Genomic DNA, 16323 nt, shown 5'->3' with positions numbered 1-16323 from the left:
CCAGGCTCCTGGGTGTGCTGCCTCTCCTCACCAGGCTCCTGGGTGTGCTGCCTCTCCTCACCAGGCTCCTGGGTGTGCTGCCTTTTAATGTGAAATAGGAGCAGTGCAGCTTTGTCAGTTTTTCCTGGCAAGGCAGAGTGAGGGGGCAGACTTGGCTGCTGTTGGCCCCACTGTGGCATGAAGCACAGCAGCTAGGAGATAGGTTGCTGGAACTCCTTTTCAGGGCTACTAAGTTGCTAATTCTCTGTTTAGGAATTGTTTATTTCTGATGCATTCAGGCCTTAGGAGCACAACAGCTTCACTGTACTGAAGAAAGCAAACTGCACAGGGATTGATTGTTTTGGTCATGTGTGGGTAACTCCTTAGTTAGATCCTGTGTATTAACCTTCTCCCAGGAGAAGGGGAGTTGGGGATGGGTTTGTTTGGTGGGATGGTTTTGCTTTGCAATTCCTTTGAAAGCAAAGGTAGTTTATGAAGTGTGGGGAGACAGAAATCTCAGTCACAGCTTTGGGTGGAGATTTGATTTTGTCTTTGTTATTTTGCTATCCCCTGAACATTCTGGAGGGAGGATCAGATAGGTTGAACACTTGCTGCTTTTCAGTGGCAAGATGCTGTTGCTTTGCTAGAGGTGGCATCTTATGGCATGACAATGGCTCTGTGTTTCCCTGGAACTTGGGATCAATCAGGCTGGGCTGGATGCTGAACAACTGACAGACACTCTCTATTAACCTCTCTCCCTTCCCAAGGGGGAAAGAAAGAGAATAATGGACAGGGGCTTATGAATTGGAGAAGAGAACTAAAACTACTTTAATGAAAATAGTACTAAACTCTCTAGCAAGAGCTGCAAGGCCCTGCTGGCAGCCACACCACTGCCACCACTGATGCTGCTGCAGGAGTCCCAGGCTGGACTCAGCAGCAGATGGGAGCCAGATTCAGGAGCAGGATTCTGGAACTGGGTTCAGGACCTCGTGGCTCGGGATCAGAGGCAAAACAAACAGAGTCCTCCTTGGGCACTGAAGAGAAGAGGCTTGTCCCTGGTAACCCCTCAGCTTTGGACTGAATGTGAGGGAATGGAATCCCTTGTTGGTCACTTCAGGGTCACCTGAGCTGGCTGCTCCTCACTGTGGCTGCAACCTTGACTCTGTACCTCCAACACAGTACACAAGATGTAGCAGTGACCTTGGTCTGCCCCCCAGTCCTTGGTACTGACTCTAACCAGCAGCAGCAGCACTGCTAGAAGCAGCCTGTGAGAGCATGCCAGGAAGTCCAGACAGTGCCAGCACTGAGAAGAGACTGAGCTGGGAAGGGAGATCCCTGAACAGAACCAGCCCTGCTCTATCTCAAGGCAGGACAATTTCATAGCTGTGCTTCTTATCTGCTAATTCTCCATGGGAGCTGGAGGAGCCCTGTCCCTGTTGTGCAAACAGGGAAACAGCAAAACTGAGGTGATGTTCACATCCTCTGAAGCTGAACTGAGGGCGAGTCTGGGACTGGGCTGTTCAGGTCAGCTTCCGAATGCCAGGGGGTGTGACGTAGCTGCCTGACTATCTGTTACACCTTTGAGCACTTTATTCCTGCAGTTACAACAAAGAGCAGTGGCAAACCTTCAGAAGCATTGTATGGGAACACTGTAGTGCAGAGAAGGTGGTGGGATTGTGGGGAATATTTGGGGGGGCTTGGACTAGGTGAACTCCAGAGGTCCCTTCCAAGTCCTGTGCTCCTGTGCTTGTGCAATGCAAGCAGAACTTCTAGATTCCCCTGCATGGTGCTTGGTATGTTCAGAATAAATCAATCAGTATGTGCAAAGCCATTTGAAAGTGTTTAAAAGCAGATACTCTGTCAGTGTGTGTTTAAATGACTGAAGCATTGAAAGGCACAGCAGAGTTACAGCAGAGTCCAGTGGAGGCTAAAAGGATGCTGACAGGACAGGAACATCTCTCTGGCAAGGAAAGGCTGAGACACCTGGGGCTGTTTAGCCTAGAGAAAAGCAGCATGAGAGGGGTTCTGATCTATGTGGAGTGGGAGGGTGAGAAGATGGGGCTAGACTCTTTTCAGTGGGGCCCAGCAACAGGAGAAGAGGCAGCAAGCACAAACTGGAACCCAGGAGCTTCTGTCTGAACATGGGGAGAAAATTCTTTGCCATGAGGGTGCCAGAGCCCTGGCCCAGGCTGCCCAGAGAGGTTGTGGAGTCTGCTTCTCTGGAGAGATTCCAGATCTGCCTGGACAGTGTGATCCTGGACACCCTGCTGTGGGTGACCCTGCTTTAAGCAGGGGGGCTTGGACTGAACATTCCCCAGAAGTCCCTTCCATCCGTACCAGCCTGGAGTTCTATAATTAACATATTGCCCAATGAGTACAGCTCTGTGTGGCATGACAGTGGCCACAGGGTGGGGGAAAGGGGTCTGTGGTATTTATAAGAACTTAGCTTTTATGCTGACAGATAGCAAATAAAATCATGTGGAGGCAAACCTGATGCTGCCTCTGTGCAGCATTTCTCACCGTGGGCTTCTTGTGCCCTCCTGTAAGAGGTGGGACAAAGGAGTTGCAGATGAAGCTTTCCCTTTGCTGGAGGAGAGAGCTTCATGTAGCAGTGTCTGTACAGCAGCAGCAACTGAACAGTAGGGAGAAAAGAAATTCATGTGGTTCAGTGTGTTTTGCTTTTTCTTCGTGCTGCTGAGTGTGTGCTTTTACATGACAAAGGAATGGTGACTGAGGATGAGGTCAGGCTGGGAGCCTGATGGCTTTGCAAGCAGCTCTACCTTTGCAACTTCCCCCCCACCCCAGTACATAATGTTTCAGTTGCACTGAGTGATTAAAACCAGCCCCAGGTTCAGAGCATCAAACAAAGCACCTTCATGGAAAGCTGGAAACAATTTCTTTCCCTTGCCCCTTTCTCTGCCTGCTGCATATAAATACTTCAGTCTCCTAAATGTACCCAAGTGTGCTATGGGATAGCAATGCTCTAGAGTCATAGAGTTATTAAGGTTGGGAAAGACCTTTAAGACTGAGGCCAACCCTAACTCAACTCCCGTGACCACTAAACCATATCCTGAAGCACCACATCTGCAGCTTCTCAAACACCCCCAGGGTTGGTGACTCCACCACCTCCCTGGGCAGCCTGTTCCAACGCCTCACCATTCTCTCAGTCCAATTTAAACCTCCCCTGGCACATTTCCTCTCATCCTGTCACTAGTTACTTGGGAGAAGAAACCAACACCAGCCTTGCTCCAACCTCCTTTCAGGTAGCTGTAGAGAGCAACAAGATCTCCCCTCAGCCTTCTCTTCTCCAGACTAAACAACCCCAGCTCCCTCAGTCTCTCTTCCTATGATGCCCTCCAAACCCCTCCCAGCCTTGCTGCCCTTCTCTGGACACACTCCAGCACCTCAGTGTCTTTCCTATCCTGTGGTGCCCAGAACTGAACCCAGTACTCAAGGGGTGGTCTCACCAGTGCCAAGTACAGGGGCACAATCACTTCCCCACTCCTGCTGGACACACTGGTTTTGATCCAGGCCAGGATGCCATTGGCCTTCTTGGCCCCCTGGGCACACTGCTGGCTCCTGGTCATCCTGTTGTCCACCAGATCCTTTTCCACCAGGCAGCTTTCCAGCCACCGGCGTTGACCTTGCAGTGCTGGGTCAAAGGTTGGACTGGATGATCTCAAAGGTCTGTTCCAACCAAATACATTTTCTGTGATTCTGTGAGATTCCAGGAGTGAATCCCAGTAAGCAGATCTGTTGGCTGCTGACCAACTCAACGCTTGGAGTAACTTGTCACTGTGATGGGAAGTCTTTATTTTACCTCAATTTTTGCCCAGCAGGCAGGGGTGGTGTGGTAGGTGTTGAAGGGCATCCCCAGGAGTGAACTTTCTCTTTTACAAGACCATGCAGAATGATTTGGTAAGGTGGAAGAGGCTGAGGTTTGTGGGATGTGGTAACAGAGCTGTTTCCAAGCACAGTCTTTGATTTAATGTTTGTTTATTTTGAGCTCTGGGGGGAAAAAAAACTCTTGTCTTCATTTTCCTCTTCTTTTCTTCTTTTGTGTGTGTGTCTCTCCCAGTAAATATAATCTCTGCCAGGCAATTAACTGGATGTGGACGTTTCAGCCACTTGTTCCCAACATCCACCTACCAACACATGAAGATGCACAAGAGGATTTTGGGCCACCTCTCGTCGGTTTATTGCATAGCCTTCGATCGCAGCGGGAGGAGGATTTTTACAGTAAGTTTACATCCAGGTGGGGCTGTGCTTGGGCAATGGATTCCCTTGCTTTGAGGCCTTTCTCTCTTGAGTCCTGCAGCAGCCTCCCAGGCACTGACTGAGGAGCAGACATGGCTTCCAGCTAAGAGGAAGGGCGGTGTGTGGAGAGCTCCTCTCTTGCTCTGCTCACTTGCGCTTGGCGTTTGCAAGCTGCTGGCGGCTCCAGCAGACCGAAACTTCTGCAGCTCTTCTGCTTCCCCACCTTTGACAGCAGCCCTGTTCCAGCCCACAGCTTGCAAACCTCACTTGAGACACATGCTTGATCTGCTTTATTTATCATCCTTCCTCCTGAATGGCACCTGCAGTATTGTGGGGCTTGGAATCCATTTGGGTGCTGCTTGCTGGGCAGAGCTCAACACTTCCTTTCCAATTGCATTTTACCTTTGGTAACCTTGGAAATGCTGGCAAGCCTTGCCTTGCATTTCACTGACAACTCGATGATGGGTAGAAAATCTCATTACTTCAGCTGCAGTTTACTTCCCTCCTAAATTTACTCCCTAGAAGAGTGAAGCTATGAATGTTAGTGGAAGTTTCTCTCCAGCCCGTGTTGCCGTACAGTATCCTGTGCTGCTTGTTCTTCTGCAGCTTCAAAACTGAGCAGTCTTAGTCCTTTCAGGCTAAGAATGCACCTTCTAGCTGGTAATGTTAAGGCCTGGATTGGTTTATCTTTGCCTTCTGCTCTTGTCACTAAAAAGCTTAGAAGCAGGTTACCTGGCAGGCTGATTGTTGTCTGTCTGTATCCTCGGTAGCTTTTCCCCTCACTATAAACTGGTCAACTAGCAATTACTAGTGCTGTTAATGCTGATTGCTCTGGGTCACAGTGAGGACCTTTCCATTTCTGGGTCACAGTGAGGACCTTTCCATTTCTGTTTGCACCAGAAAGAAATCTTTCTCCTCTGCAGTTAGTGTGAAGAGCTGGAAGTGATTTGGGTTTGAAGGTGGCTGCAGTTACTAGAATGTCATTTCAAGTCAAAGGGTGTTGCTGTTGCAGTTAGTTTTGTTGTCTTAGGCTCATGAACACAGAGTGCCAATCCTAGTTGCTAGGAGGAGGAGTTTTTGTAGTATCTGAATAGTGGAAAGGTCCAAAAGCTTTGGTCAATATTGGGATTGAGGATGAAATGAACCTGACAGCTGCTCCTATAGGTTCAAGTATTCTACAGTGATATGAATTGGATCTGGTTTGAGTCGTGTCCTGTGCTGGGCTCAAATCTCACTGACACAGCTTTTTGGCAGCACAGTCTCTGTCTTTGATTGGTCCAGTGTTCTCCTAACAGAAATTGAACCTCCTTGTGCAGCTGCCTCACAGCTCCAGGAGGCTCTGAGATGCCTCAGATGCTTAAATGCTCTTTTTCCTTAGAGCTTAAGTCTTGGGATTACTCTGATTCTACGACTGCCTTGATGTGGCCTACACAACTAAATGTGCTTTGCTAGTAGGTAATGAAATGCTTTATCTGCCTAAATTTACCTTAATTATTACTGGACTGTGCCAAGAAGGAGTCGTATGAGCAGCACTAATGAGATTTTAGTATGAAACAGAAGGCAGTGGCTTCTGTTCTGGCCTCACAGGATGCTTCCCAGCCTCCAAGGGTTGAGCCTTTGTGGTGTCCCATAGAATCATAGAATCAATAAGGTTGGAAAAGACCTCAAAGGTCATCAAGTCCAGCCTGTCACCCCAGACCTCATGACTACTAAACCATGGCACCAAGTGGCACGTCCAATCCCTTTTTGAACACCTCCAGGGATGGTGACTCCACCACCTCCCTGGGCAGCACATTCTAAGGGCTAACAGCTCTCTCTGTGAAGAACTTTCTGCTCATCTTGAGCCTAAACTTCCCCTGGCACAGCTTGAGACTGTGTCCTCTTGTTCTGGTGCTGGTTGCCTGGGAGAAGAGACCAAGCCCCACCTGGCTACAACCTCCCTTCAGGTAGTTGTAGAGATCAATAAGGTCTCCCCTGAGCCTCCTCTTCTCCAGGCTAAACAACCCCAGCTCCCTCCGCCTCTTCTCATAGGGCTGTGCTCCAGACCTCTCTCCAGCCTTGATGCCCTTCTCTGGACACATTCAAGTGTCTCAGTGTCCTTAAACTGAGGAGCCCAGAACTGGACACAGGACTCAAGGTGTGGCCTAACCAGTGCTGAGCACAGGGCAGAATGACTTCCCTGCTCCTGCTGGCCACACTCTTCCTGGTGCAGGCCAGGATGCCATTGGCCTTCTTGGCCACCTGGGCACACTGCTGGCTCATGTTCAGCCGTCTATCAGTCAGTACCCCCAGGTCCCTTTCTGCCTGGCTGCTCTCCAGCCACTCTGTCCCCAGCCTGCACGGGGCGGTGCAGGTTGTTCTCCTGGCAGGTCGACGCCGCGCCGCTGCTTCAGCCGCTTGTCCGCAGCGCAAGCAAACTGATTCCCTGTCCCCTTTGGACATGTTTTTTGTGTGGCATTAGGGGTCAGATGATTGTTTGGTCAAAATCTGGGCTACAGATGACGGGCGGCTGCTGTCGACGCTGCGAGGGCACTCGGCCGAGATCTCAGACATGGCTGTGAACTACGAGAACACGCTGCTCGCGGCCGGCAGCTGCGACAAAGTCGTCCGGGTGTGGTGCCTGCGGACCTGCGCCCCCGTGGCAGTGCTGCAGGGCCACTCAGCTTCCATTACTTCCATACAGGTAAGAGACAGCATGGCGTTGGTTTGGGGTTTTTGTTTTGCTTCTTTTTGTCTTCCCCCTCACCCTTTGGATTCAAATGATAATAAGAGGTGTGGGTAGCAGTCGGAGAGAAAAAGTCTTTTGATCGCCGGCAGTGTAGGTTTGTCCTGACTGCAGGGTGTTGTTTCCTCACAATTCTCTGCTGTCAGAGGCCAGCTGCTGCCTGAGGTGATAGGATAGGGGATAGGATAGGATTAGGATAGGATAGGATAGGATTAGGATAGGATAGGATAGGATAGGATAGGATAGGATAGGATAGGATAGGATAGGATAGGATAGACCAGGTTGGAAGAGACCTTCAAGATCATCACATCCAACCTATCAACTAATCCAGCCCACCTAAACAACTAACCCGTGGCACCAAGCACCCCATCAAGTCTCCTCCTGAACACCTCCAATGATGGTGACTCCACCACCTCCCCTGCCAGCCCATTCCAACAGGCAATCACTCTCTCTGTGTAGAACTTCTTCCTAACCTCCAGCCTAAACTTCCCCTGGCGCAGCCTGAGACTGTGTCCTCTTGTTCTGGTGCTGGCTGCCTGGGAGAAGAGACCAACCCCCACCTGGCTACAACCTCCCTTAAGGGAGTTGTAGAGAGCAGTAAGGTCCCCCCTGAGTCTCCTCTTCTCCAGGCTAAGCAATCCCAGCTCCCTCAGCCTCTCCTCACAGGGCTTGTGATGATCCTGCTACTTCCAGCTACCTTTCACTATGCAGTCCCATTGCTGCTCCCTTAGATACAGCAAATACATGGTGGTGTGGGTTGAAGTTCCCCCTGGCATTAACTGTGCCAGACCAACTCAGTTAGAAGCAAATGGAAGCTGCACTTACAAGCAAAACCTACACTCTACAATGGAATGCAATGAATATGTACAAAAATACGCAGTATTTACAATAGCGTACAGATATTTACAATGAGCAAACAACACAAAAAGCCCCTTGGTCAGAGACCAGGGAAGCTGTTCCACTGCCCCCTCTCCCCCTGTACCACAAGAGAGAAAGGAGCAGAGAGAAAGCAGTGGGTTAGACTTAACTAAACAATGCAGCTGAGGTCAGCTGGCAAGCAGGTAAGTCTCTCCCAAGTGAAGCAAGCAGAGAGATCAGACAAGAAGAAGGAATTGTTTAGGTACAGCCTGGTATAGGGTGGGTATTCCTCCAATGAATTTGTTTAGAATAACCTTTAGTTTTCCTTTTCACACCCCATAGTGATTTAGTTATAGTTTTGTACTTTTTCTACTCAAAATCTGTGACTAATTTTTAAAGGCACAGCCTAAAACCACCACACATGGTCACCAACACTGTCAGGCTGAGCCAGGGGCACAAGGCTGGCACCTTTGGTGGTAGCTATTGCACAGGCCTCTACCCATAGGTAACATTTATTTGCCTGAAGAGTGCTGTCAGTTAAAATTCCTTTCTCCATGTTTCTCATTTCCTCTTTATCTTAGCCTTATGGGAAGGAGCTGTTCTGGTCTCCAGAGGGTTTTGGACCAGATGACCTTTGGAAGTCCCTTCCAACCCAGACCATCCTAGATCCTGTGGTCAGGGCGTTGTAGTCTGTGTACATGCCGCCCCAGCAGAGCATGGTGTTTGCAGAGCATCTCTGCTTGTGCCTGTGCAATTCCAGTTGCAATCCAGTGAACAATAGTGGAACAGAAAGAAATAAAAAGACTAAACTGCCAGCACTCAGCTCTCTGTGGAGGCACAGTCGGTAATGAGGAGCGATTTGCAGTTCATTTGCCTTCAAAAACCCCACAATTGCCGGGCAGAAACCTCCAGCAAAACAAAATCCAGGATAAAAGAGACAGCCTCTGCAGTTTGGCAGGTTTTGGATGTAGAGGGGAGAGTGAGTGGGGATGTTTGGTTCACAGTCCCTCTCATCTGGATGTTTACTGCCTTTGGTTATTCAAGGTCATCTCCAATATGCCAGCAGTCCCTGGGGGTCCCATTTCTCCCCCTTCAGCCAAATTTTGTCTGGTTTCAGCTACATTGCAAGTTGCTCACTTGAAGGTGACCGTTTTGGTTGTGTGTTTTGCATACTCTTTGTTTACATGCTTACACGTTGCTGACAAGTGTTGGTAAAACCCTGGTAATGTAGAAAACAATCAGTTATGGCTTTTTGAGGGAACTATACTTGATCCCTTAATCAAATACCAGGTAGCCAGAGGATTAAAGGCCTTGCTGCAGTTGGGAAATTAAAATGAGAGAGACTTTAGGATGAAAACATTTCCTGCTCCTTGGAGGGGCAGAGGAGAGGTTCAAGGAGAATCATGGAATCACAGAGTGGTCTGGGTTGGAAAGCACCTCCAGAGGTCATCCAGTCCAACCCCCTCTGCCCCTCAGGGGCATCCTCATCTACATCAGGTTGCTCAAGAGTGTTTGGAGCCTGACCTTGAATATCTCCAGGGATAGGGTCTCAACTACCTCCCTGAGCAACCTGTGTTCTATCACCCTCATGGTAAAGAACTTGTTCCTAACATCCAATCTAATCTAAGAGGCTGTGAGGCTTCTTCTGTGTTGTGGTTCTTCACTGGGCTTGGATGCAGGAACTATTTTTGTCTGGTAGCATGTTTGATCCAGTTCAAGCCTAGGAAGAAGTATTTCCTCATCTTGCTACCCATTAAAATAGCCTAGGCTCGTTTCATTCTCCAATTTACTTAATTTTGTGTGGCAGAGACAAAAGCCTTGCCAGCCAAAAGCTCTTTTCCATCCCCCCAGCTTTATTCTCCTGGCAGTTCCAATCCCCTGCTCCTCCCTGGTGCTGCTCTCTGTCCTCCCAGGGAGCAAACTCCTGTGTTTGGGAAAAAGCTTCTTGTCCAGGGCCATTGACAGCTTTGCAGCACGTAAGGGCAGAAAGAGATTAGCTTTTGTTTAACTTACAACTTTATTTTTAGTTCTCTCCAGCAAGGAAAGGAACAACGAGATACCTCACTTCTACTGGTGCTGATGGAACAATCTGTTTCTGGCAGTGGCACGCGAACACCATGAAATTCAAGTAAGCCTCTCTGGATCCTTCTAATTATCTGCAAGAAAGGACACATTTATTTTGAGGTTTAGTGTGGGGAAGAAGAGCAGTGAGGTAATGAAATGAGGACCTGTTCTTTCTTCAAGGAGCAAGTTTCTTGGGGTGTGCTCTCCCGTGCGTGAATGTGTGAGGCAGGCAGCACTTAGAATCAGAGAATCAGTGAGGTCGGAAATGACCTCAGAGAAGTCCAACCTGTTACCTAATACCTAACACCTCCTGACAGCTAAACCAGGGCTCCAAGTGCCACATCCACTCGTTTTTGAACACCTCCAGTGATGGTGACTCCACCACCTCCCTGGGCAGCACATTCCAATGGCCAATTACTCTTTCTGAGAAGAACTTTCTCCTCACCTCCAGCCTGAACCTCCCCTGGTGCAGCTGGAGACTGTGTCCTCTTGTTCTGGTGCTGGCTGCCTGGGAGAAGAGACCAACCCCCACCTCGCTACAACCTCCCTTCAGGGAGTTGTAGAGAGCAAGAAGGTCTCTCCTGAGCCTCCTCTTCTCCAGGCTGAGCTACCCCAGCTCCCTCAGCCTCTCCTCACAGGGCTGTGCTCCAGACCCCTCCCCAGCCTTGTTGCCCTTCTCTGGACACATTCAAGAGTCTCAATGTCCTTCTTCAACTGAGGGGCCCAGAACTGAACACAGGACTCAAGGTGTGGCCTAACCAGTGCTGAGTACAGGGGCAGAATGACTTCCCTGCTCCTGCTGGCCACGCTCTTCCTGCTCCAGGCCAGGATGCCATTGGAATTCCAGCCCAGAGGGGAGGCAGAGATCAGGGCTGTTCTTCCTAGATTTCAGAGTTCACTCTTTTTGTTGAATAACATTGGAAGAAAGTAATGGAAAGTGACAATGTTGTGTTTTTCCACATAGGGATCGCCCTGTGAAGTTTGCAGAGAGGTCTAGGCCTGGTGTTCAGATATCTTGTTCATCATTCAGTTCTGGTATGTATGCATTGAGCATCCATTTCCGCCCCCCCTGCCGTGGGAAGGGATAACTCTTGCTAGACCAGGTTGCTCAAGGCCCCATCCAACCTGGCTTTGAACACTTCCAGGCTTGCAGCCTCCACAACTGCTCTGGGAAAGCTGTTCCAGTGCCTCACCACCCTGCAGAGGAAGATTTTCTTCCTCATGTCTAATCTAAATTGATCTTCCAGTTTGAAGCACCTCTCATCCTGTCACTACCTGCCTTTGTGAGAAGTCCCTCTCCAGCCCTTCTGTAGGCTCCCTTCAAACACTGGAAGGCTGCTGTAAGGTCTTCATGGAGTGCTCTCTTCTCCAGGCTGAACAACCCCAACTCTCAGCTCTCTCAGCCTGTGTTTAATGGAGAGTTGCTCCATGCCTCTGATCATCTTGCTGGCTCTCCTCCCCTGGTTTCATGCCCTCCCTGTGCATTTCAGATGTACTGAAATACTTTTCTTTGATATGTGCAGTGAGAATATGAAACTATTCCCCATCTGCTTTCCCAGCTAGGCTGATGGAGAGCACTGTGGTAATTGCTGAGGGAAGGCTGAACAGTCTGTTGGATGAATGTTGGAACTTGCAATATCCCTTTGGTCAGAAAGGTTTGCAGCTGGGATATATCGTGGAGCTCATAGTTGTGCTGATAAAGCCTGAGAAAACGCAGCTCAGAGCAGAAGCTGGCAGAGCTAGCTGCTTTGTTCAGCATGTGTGTTTTATCTACATTGAACTGTTCTGTTTAAAGCTCTCCTTTGCTGCTCTGCCCAGAAAGCAGTGATTAAATGAAGTTGTTCTTTGGCCTGGCCTTGCTTCTCACAGAAGACACTGTCTCCCTTAGGTGGCATGTTCATTGCAACAGGTAGCACTGACCACGTGATAAGGATTTATTATTTGGGCTCAGAATCTCCAGAGAAGATGGCAGAGTTAGAATCTCACACGGTAAGAGACACAGCAGGAAGCAAATCCCTTCCTTCTTGTCTTTCCTTCCCCTCCCTTGCTCTACCTTATTTCAGCAGCTTGGGTTTTGTACATCCTGCTTGACTTATTTTCTGTATTTGGGCTTGAGCTGGCTCTCACCCCTGTGGTATTTAAATGCCTGAAAATTTGTGGTATGTTTATTTTTGTACTCCTCAGTGGCAGGAGATGTGTGCAAAATATGTTTCATGTATTTTATTCCCCCAAGGAAGCTGAGGGACTGGATGATTTTCTCATAGTCCTGAAGGCAGCCTGTGTTGGAAGGAGGCATTCAGAGAGTTTCCATGCACAATGTCATCTTTCCTCTGAAATTTGGTGTTGAGTGTTTAACTTTAGCTATGGCCACAAATCCCCCTAAGAAGAAAAACCAAACCTATTCTGGGTTGGGAGTGTGCAGTCCAGCTTGGGCTCACCCTGCTGATTTCATTTAGAACATGAAGGATGCTTAAAAGCTGCTTTACTCAGGTGATGCAGAAGGGTTCTCACAAGCCCTCAAACCATTTTAACTGCATACATGATGGCTTTCAATGTCAGTTTCCCAGTTTGAGTCTGGAGAGCATTGATTAAAACCATTAAATCCCTCAGTTTTAATGCAACCCCATATAAAGTCACCCAGTATCAAATCTTTCTTGATCTCTTAGTTGTTCCTGAGAGCAGGTGATGATTGCATTGTTTATTATGTGCGTGGCAAACAATCCATCAGACAGGCGAGCTTGTAGCAAGCCTGGCAGGGCTGTCACTTCTGTGGAGCTTGGAGCATTTATCTCTGAACCTTAATAGCCTGGCTGCCCACCTTAACAAGGCTTTATGGATTCAAGTGGAGGGCTAAATTGATTCACTGAACTTCAGTGGGAGTCGTGGCTCTCACATTTAAGTCTCAGAGCTCCAAGCCAGCAAATCTAACAAGGATCCTGCTCCTAGCAGGTCAGGTTTGGAAGGAACTGTAATTCCTTTAATGTTAGAAAGTCTACTGCTCTTAATCCCACAGACTGCTCTCAGCCTGCCCCTGCAAACCATCCCCAGTTGGACTGCTGGTTATCAGGAGCTGAGAGACGTCAGTGGGAGTTGACAGCAAATGCATGCAGCCAGCACAAGTATTCAACAAAATAAAGGCAGGGAAACCCACCTCTAAGCCACAGCATTTGTTTCTCAACAATTTGATGGTGGAAATAAAGCCAAGGCCTGCATTTTTCTGGGATGAAATATTTTTGTGTGCTTTAATGGTTAGGTCTAAAAGCAGCAAACCTCCTGGGATCAGTTATTTGGCTAAGTTCTTGCCCTGTCTCGTGGAGTGCTGCACTACCAGGCTTTGGGAGCTCCTGGGCTTCCTTACTCCTAACTCTGTGGAGTCTGAGAGGTGGAGGTTTTCCCAGGCAGAGCTTAGCCTGGGGTGTGCATGGTCCTGTGACATTGCTCAGGCAAGAGCAGAGCTGCTGCAGCTGCTGCTTCCTTCATGTCAAAACGTTAGAGAAACTGAGTCAGAAACCATTCAGTGTCTGAGCCTCTCTGTACTTTTCTGGTTGAGTTTTCAATACAATATGTCTGGGGAGCTTCTCACTTCGACTGTGACTCTTCTGTTCTTGAATTTGTATGATAATATGTTGTAGGAGGTGTTGGGAAGATGCAAACTGCTCAACAGGAGCTCAACCATTAGGATCTTTTTGGATGAGTGTTTCAGCTCACAAATCATTCACTGCTGTTTTTTCTCTTCCTCCCTCCTCTTTAGGACAAAGTGGTTGCAGTCCAGTTCTGTAACAATGGTGACAGGTGAGTGGCTGTCCTGGGCTTTTGACATCAGAAGTATGGGGTTTGATTTTGCAAAGAACTTCTCAGAGCAAACCTGGTGCAACAGGGCCCAAATGGGCTCTGATTAATCTCAGACAAATTGTTTAGAGTACATTGCAAGATGTGTGTCCTATCCTTGAACTTGGACTGGCTGTGCTCTGCTGTAACAAAAACATTCTGTAACTGCTTTTGCTTTGGTGTGGGGGCTATGGTTTGATGTGGGGGGTATGGTTTGGTGTGGGGGTGTTTTGCTTTGTCTTCTTGGTGGGTTTTGAGCTAATTGTTCCCCTGTACTCAGCAATGGTGGGGCCACACAGGTTGAGTATCAGGTTCAGTTTTGGGGCCCTCACTTGGAGCTTTTCAGAAGGAATTGGATGTTTTATGCAATAGCTTTGTGGTGTCTCCTTGCAACCCACTATCTTTAGTCTTCACTGAGTCACCAGTACATGGGAGCAGCTTAACATTACCAAGTGTGATATTAGATGGGCTAATCTCAACGTTTCCTGGAGCAAAGGCTGTGGGATTTTGTGTTCCTTGGTGACTAATGATGAACCACAGGGCATACTTTCACCAGCTGCTGGACCTGGGTACACAGAATCACAGAATCAATAAGGTGAAAAGACCTCAAAGATCATCAAGTCCAACCTGTCACCCAACACCTCATGACTACTAAAGCATGGCTTCAAGATATGGGACACACCTCTCATGGTGGGAGACTTCATAGTGGCTTTTCAGTACTTGAAAAGGATGTGTAAGAAAGGTGGAGACAAAACTTTTTAGCAGAGCCTGCTGTGACAGGAGAAGGGGTGATGGTTTTAAACTAAAAGAGGAGGAATTTGTTGTGCTGAGGGTGGTTGAGAGACTGGCTCAGGTTACCCAGAGAGGCAGAGGCCTCATCCTGGTTGTACTCCAGGTGAGACTGGATGAGGTTCTGAACAACCTGATTTAGTTGCAGATGTCCCTGCTGACTACAGAGGGGTTGGATTAGGTGACATTTAAAGCTCCCTTCCAACCCAAACCATTTCATGGTCCTCTTGACCTTGCAGTCCATGGTTGCTGCCACCTGTTTAGAAGCAGTTACATAGGTCCAGTTGTAAGACCTTTGGGTCTTGATGATCACTTCATTGGTCCACTTTATTATCTGTAGTGCTCTACTTCTCTCTGACAACATAGCTGGCAAATCTGTGCATTTCTAGACCAATATATGAATTTCCCAGCTAATTAGTTTAGATGATGAGAGTAATCCTGTGCCCTTAAGATTTATGAAGCAAACCATTGCAACCTGCAGAGCTGTCAGTTTTTAGAGCTGTGCTAAGTCAGGCTGCTGCTGCTGCTTATATAGCAATTAAAGTCAGGGTGCTCATGATGGAATGTATAAAGGTGCCTGTGTGTCCAACTGCTGCAGCCTGGCTGTGCTGGAGGGTGATGTAACAGGCTTTGATGAGTGATCAACATCAGAACCTGACTGGGCTTTTGGCAGCTTTTGCTCATATTCCTTGTTGTGCTTGGCAGGAGGTTTAGGGATGCGGGCAAGCAGGAGCCTTCCAGCAAAACTAGCTTTGCTGGTAGAACTGCACCTGTACTCAGAGATGCTTGTGTGAAGTGATGGGGGAAGGTACTGGTGTCATTGTATCATGGAATCATAGAATGGCTCAGGTTGGAAGAGTCCTCAGACAGCATCTGGTCCAACCCTCCCACCATGGGCAGAGATGCCTCTCAACTAGACTCTGCTGCTCAAGGCCTCATCCAGCCTGGCCTTAAACACCTCCAGGGAGGAGGCAGCCACAACCTCCCTGTGCAGCCTACTCCAGAGTCTATCCAGCCTCATACTGAAGGGCTTCTTCCCAAGATCCAGTCTAACCCTGCTCTCCCTCAGCTACAAACCATTCCCCCATGGCCTGTCTCTAGACACCATTAGGAAAAGTCCCTCTGCAGCCTTCCTGCAGGATCCCTGCAGGTATTGGAAGGCAGCTCTAAGGTCCCCCCGGAGTCTTGTCCAGGCTGAATAACCCCAGCTCCCTCAGCCTATCCTCTCAGCAGAGGTGCTCCTTGGATCCTCTGGTACTAACATTGTCCTCACAGGGTGTGGGAGAACAGTTTTTCCCTGCAGGTATGAGGTCAGGTAGGATGTAATTGTCACTGACTCCAATGGTGCCTTCAATGGAAAAGGGGTAACTGCCTTTTCATTTGTAATACAAAGAAGAAAAAAGGAAATAAATGGCACAAGCATCATGGTGAAAACATTGAGCTCAGAGAAGCTGAAAAGGTGGAAGAAGGACTTACTAAAATCAGATGGCACAGGCTTGCCTTTTTACAGCCAGTCAGGGCATAAATGGAAGCTGCTTTTAAAGACATTGGCTGGCCTGGGCAAATTCCTTACTTGAGGGGAGCTTCCTCAGAAATTCTCAGCAAAGATGGTTTCAGTGACAGCCCAAGCCTGATGGATGGGCAGCCCAAGCCTGATGGACGGGCAGCCAAAGCTGGATACTTGACTTTATTTAAACAAGGAGGACTTGAATGAGGAGGAGACTCGTGCTCAGCTTCCTAGGCGGAGCTACCTGCTTGTCTTCAACTTGGGTATTTCCCTTCCCTGTCTGCACCCTCACCCTCAGCTAATGTATTATAATTTA

At 48.5% G+C, this 16323-nt stretch overlaps 1 protein-coding gene across 1 annotated transcript in view; it reads left to right on the top strand.

Annotated features, from left to right (window-relative positions):
- Positions 1 to 16323, top strand: part of BRWD3 (bromodomain and WD repeat domain containing 3) — a 74372-nt gene that overhangs the window by 18635 nt on the left and 39414 nt on the right. Inside the window, exons 7-12 of the mRNA XM_068157645.1 lie at positions 4058 to 4218; positions 6698 to 6919; positions 9847 to 9947; positions 10848 to 10918; positions 11772 to 11872; positions 13635 to 13675. Coding sequence (XP_068013746.1) covers positions 4058 to 4218; positions 6698 to 6919; positions 9847 to 9947; positions 10848 to 10918; positions 11772 to 11872; positions 13635 to 13675 — 697 coding nt within the window. The remainder of the gene's footprint in view (positions 1 to 4057; positions 4219 to 6697; positions 6920 to 9846; positions 9948 to 10847; positions 10919 to 11771; positions 11873 to 13634; positions 13676 to 16323) is intronic.

The sequence above is a fragment of the Melanerpes formicivorus genome, unplaced genomic scaffold (assembly GCF_026170545.1).
Source record: "Melanerpes formicivorus ecotype bairdi unplaced genomic scaffold, bMelFor1.0.p_v2 SCAF_37, whole genome shotgun sequence".
Taxonomy (NCBI): Eukaryota; Metazoa; Chordata; class Aves; order Piciformes; family Picidae; genus Melanerpes; species Melanerpes formicivorus.
Note: the sequence above shows the minus strand (reverse complement) of the source record. Positions and strands in the feature narration are given on the sequence as shown.